This window comes from Sipha flava, unplaced genomic scaffold (assembly GCF_003268045.1).
Source record: "Sipha flava isolate LNK unplaced genomic scaffold, YSA_version1 257_pilon_pilon, whole genome shotgun sequence".
NCBI classification, from domain to species: domain Eukaryota; kingdom Metazoa; phylum Arthropoda; class Insecta; order Hemiptera; family Aphididae; genus Sipha; species Sipha flava.
Genome location: NW_020272911.1, coordinates 1131331 through 1134924, shown reverse-complemented (window position 1 = coordinate 1134924; position 3594 = coordinate 1131331). Strand labels below are relative to the sequence as shown.

The 3594-nt window shown below is 40.5% G+C and overlaps 1 protein-coding gene across 1 annotated transcript; it reads left to right on the top strand.

Moving 5' to 3' along the window:
- Nucleotides 1-222: 222 nt before the first annotated feature.
- Nucleotides 223-3222, top strand: LOC112684771 (prostaglandin G/H synthase 2-like). The gene is made up of 7 exons (XM_025556434.1): nt 223-481; nt 639-776; nt 905-1060; nt 1141-1275; nt 1338-1672; nt 1767-2185; nt 2703-3222. The coding sequence occupies exons 1-7, from the start codon at nt 223-225 to the stop codon at nt 3220-3222; spliced, it is 1962 nt and encodes a 653-aa protein (XP_025412219.1).
- Nucleotides 3223-3594: the final 372 nt, after the last annotated feature.

The window sequence follows — 3594 nt, the reverse complement described above, 5'->3', positions numbered from 1 at the left end:
AATCTACAGTTTTATGCGCTGGCCAAATTTCGGTGGATTTATTTTTTATTAGCTAAATCTATGTGTTATTAATATGCACGTAACAACAATAATATTGCTATGAAACATAATTTGCTATCTGCATTTGTTACATTTTGGTCTTAAAGTACTATTATTGATTCTTATGTACATTTGATCATTTATAAATTAATTAAACTAATAATTAATAAATTTGACATTAAAATGGATGCATATACTCTACATTTATTGATGAAACTTCGAAATGCAAAGGATCGCAATGAGATAAGCGATGAAGAGTACTATATCCTAGAGAAATCGATCTTGGGCAACAGGACCACGAATCGCAATGATAAGGAATATGCCAAATCGACGAAGACGCATCGCTCATGGACATGGAGCTGGTTAACGGTAATGCAGGAGTTGAGATTACCACTCATTTACCTTTCGATTGTTCTGTTCGCGATCCAGTACTTTATCAAAGGTAATTATGTACAGATATTTATTGAACTATTATATTTGAATGTTGATGTGTTTTTTCAAAATTCAAAGAATATCGTCACCCAATTTATACACGATCAGCCGTCAAGTGACGTTGTACTGAACTAATAATATAATAAACTAATAATTCTTCAATTTAGAACACGACACAAAGGATTGGTCGTACTGCGATGCATTGATGAAGAAACAATGCCAAAACGGCGGCATACTCGTTCAGAATAAAGGAGTGTTCACGTGCCAATGTCCGCGTGATTATTACGGGGAACTATGTGCCGACGGTAATATCGATCGTACACTATCGTTTGGTCAACAGCCACATACACGTTCACAAGACGTTCGGCTCCAAGTGTTTTCGGCGGCGAATATTCAAAAAACTATATCGTTTTTTTTTTTTTATCCGTTGCAGAGCGATACTTTTCAATTGTTTCCCGGCTGATAGGCGGTGCTTGGTTCGACGGTGCGAACGAAGACATACGAAGAGGCGCGCCTAAAACGTGGTGGTGGCAGTCCCTTTTTTCGACAACTGATCCTGCGGAACGGTATCAGAAAACCGTTATCTCGTGTAAGCATAACAATCCGTCGCACTCGCGGCAACGAGGCCAAGGTACATGTACGTAACAGTTCAAACGTTGTGATTTTCAGTCCACCAACAGCAACTGAAACGGATAACGGACGACTGGGTTTCGACGGACGGCACCGAGAACGACATCCTAGTCTCGTCGACGAACTCCAGCAGGATATTACTGCCCAACCGTCCGTTATATTGTCCCGTCAACGGTAAGTATAATATTCATATAACTATCAGAACCACAATAGTGACCAGTGTGTACCGTCCGCAGAGAACTTGCCACCGTTGAACACGTTGTACGACCAAGTGTTCAAGCGGGAAAAGGACGGTGGTTTGACGCAGGACCCGAAACGGCGGAATCTGCTGTACCGCACGTTTTACCAGTACTTCGTCATGCAGTTTTTCGGAAAAGATTATGATTCGACGGTGACGGGCTCTCAGCTGTACGGGAGCGACGGGGACGCGGAGAAAAGGCTCAGGTCGATGGCCGGCGGCAAACTGAAGACCGAGTACATGGGCGGTGAATTGTATCCGTCGCGGTTGTCTTTCGCGGAGAAGATCCGGAAGGTGTTCACCCGGACGCCGGTAGCCGATCAACAGCACTGGGTAAGCACCACATTTATTAGGACGAACGGCAATGTTTCCGATCGTTTAACAACCGATTTTACTCGTGTATTGCGTTCGGCGGCTATAATAACAGTACAACCAAGCGGTGACCGTCGGCCAACCACCGCGGTCGGTGTTCGCGGACGTTTACGGGGCCTTACGCACCCAGTGGGCAGTGGCAAATCCGCTGTTGGGCGAGGACCCGCTGCTGTTTGCCATGAACACGTTATGGGTGCGTGAGCACAACCGCGTGTGCGACTTACTGACGACCCGTTGGCCCGAATGGACGGACGATCAGCTGTACGCAGTCGCCAGGAGGACAGTGGTCGCACAGATGATGGCCATCATGATGAACGAAGTGTTGCCCGCGGCCAATCCGTTCACGTTGAAATACGACCCAGAGTCGTACCGCGACGTACTTCTGAATACCAGTACCACTGCTAAAACGCCGTTGGAGTTGTTGTTGACGACGTTCTTACCGTCCGGTCTACCCGACGGTTTAGACGACACTAGGTCAGTTTGATTGGATATCTCTGTATACTGATCCTACCCTCGGCTCGTTTCGATGAATTATCACAGGCGCATAATGTGCCTATACCATCCGACGACACGTGACGGTTATAATATTATATTTCATTTGCAATGGATATTCATTAAAATTCTTTGTCGAATTGGGTTTGAGTCCTACATCCATATGTCGCCTAATCAACGACTAGAACAAATACCTACCACTGTTTTCTTTAAATTGGATTCGATTCTTAGTTTTTTCAATAAATAAATAATAAAAAAAAATTTAAAAAAATTATAATTGATTTAGGTATAATAAATAATTAAATTTTATAAAAATAAAATAGTAAGTAACGATTTTATTGAATTTGTGTACACCTGACGATGAATTTTTCGAAGTCGGTCGTAAAAGTGTAATAACACTCCAGGCTATTTCTGTATACAAACTATTTGTGTGTTTATGTATTAGTTTTTTAGTTTTGAACGATTTCGATGGTTTTTAATTTTCGATTAACATTTTCAGGCAAATATTAGCGAGTGGTATGACTGAAACGGTTAGATTTATGGTCGATCAAAAAATGGGATCGTTGACTAGCAACAATGACGGCGATGCGACGATGCCGTTAACAAAATTACTGATCAAATTATCCCGGGAAAATAGGATAAAAGGTTTTAACGATTATCGAAGACATTTCGGATTACGAGCCTACAAAAGCTTCTACGAGCTGACCGAAAACCACGAAACGGCCAATAAGTTGGTATCGTTGTACGGAGATGTCGATAACGTAGAGCTGTTGACTGGAATGTTGACGGAAAAGAAAAGTGACAATGTAGTTCCCACGTTCACGGTCATGATCAATAGTTTTATAGTTAATTCGATCATCATAAATCCTCTGGGTAGTAAAGACTTATGGAATGCAGATACGTTTGGAGGGGAATACGGCTTTGACTTAGTAAAATCTGCCAACATTAAAACATTTATTTGTAACAATCTGATCGATAAATGCGACAGTAATTTTACTGTCGATATTTATGCAAAATAGGTTTCAACATTTTTTAAAGAGTTGAAATTTTGTATAGGTCTTATTCTTTTTTTGATATATGCAAATTAATTTATAATTGTAAAATCAATGATCTTTATTCAGTTACATATTTAAGTTTAGTCCAAGTAGCCATTTTTTTTCAATTACAATACCTGACGTATTTTAATATTACAGGGTGCGGCAGGCAAATCCGACGATTTGAAAAAATAAAAAAAAATAGAAAAAATTTTTTTATTAATTTTTCGCCGAACAAATAAAAAGTACACAAGTGGAATTTTATGTTATATATTTAAAAACTTCATTTTTAAAAGACTGTGTCGGGCAAATGCCATCCTTGGTTAGCCACACATTGTGAGAGTCTGACACCGAAGC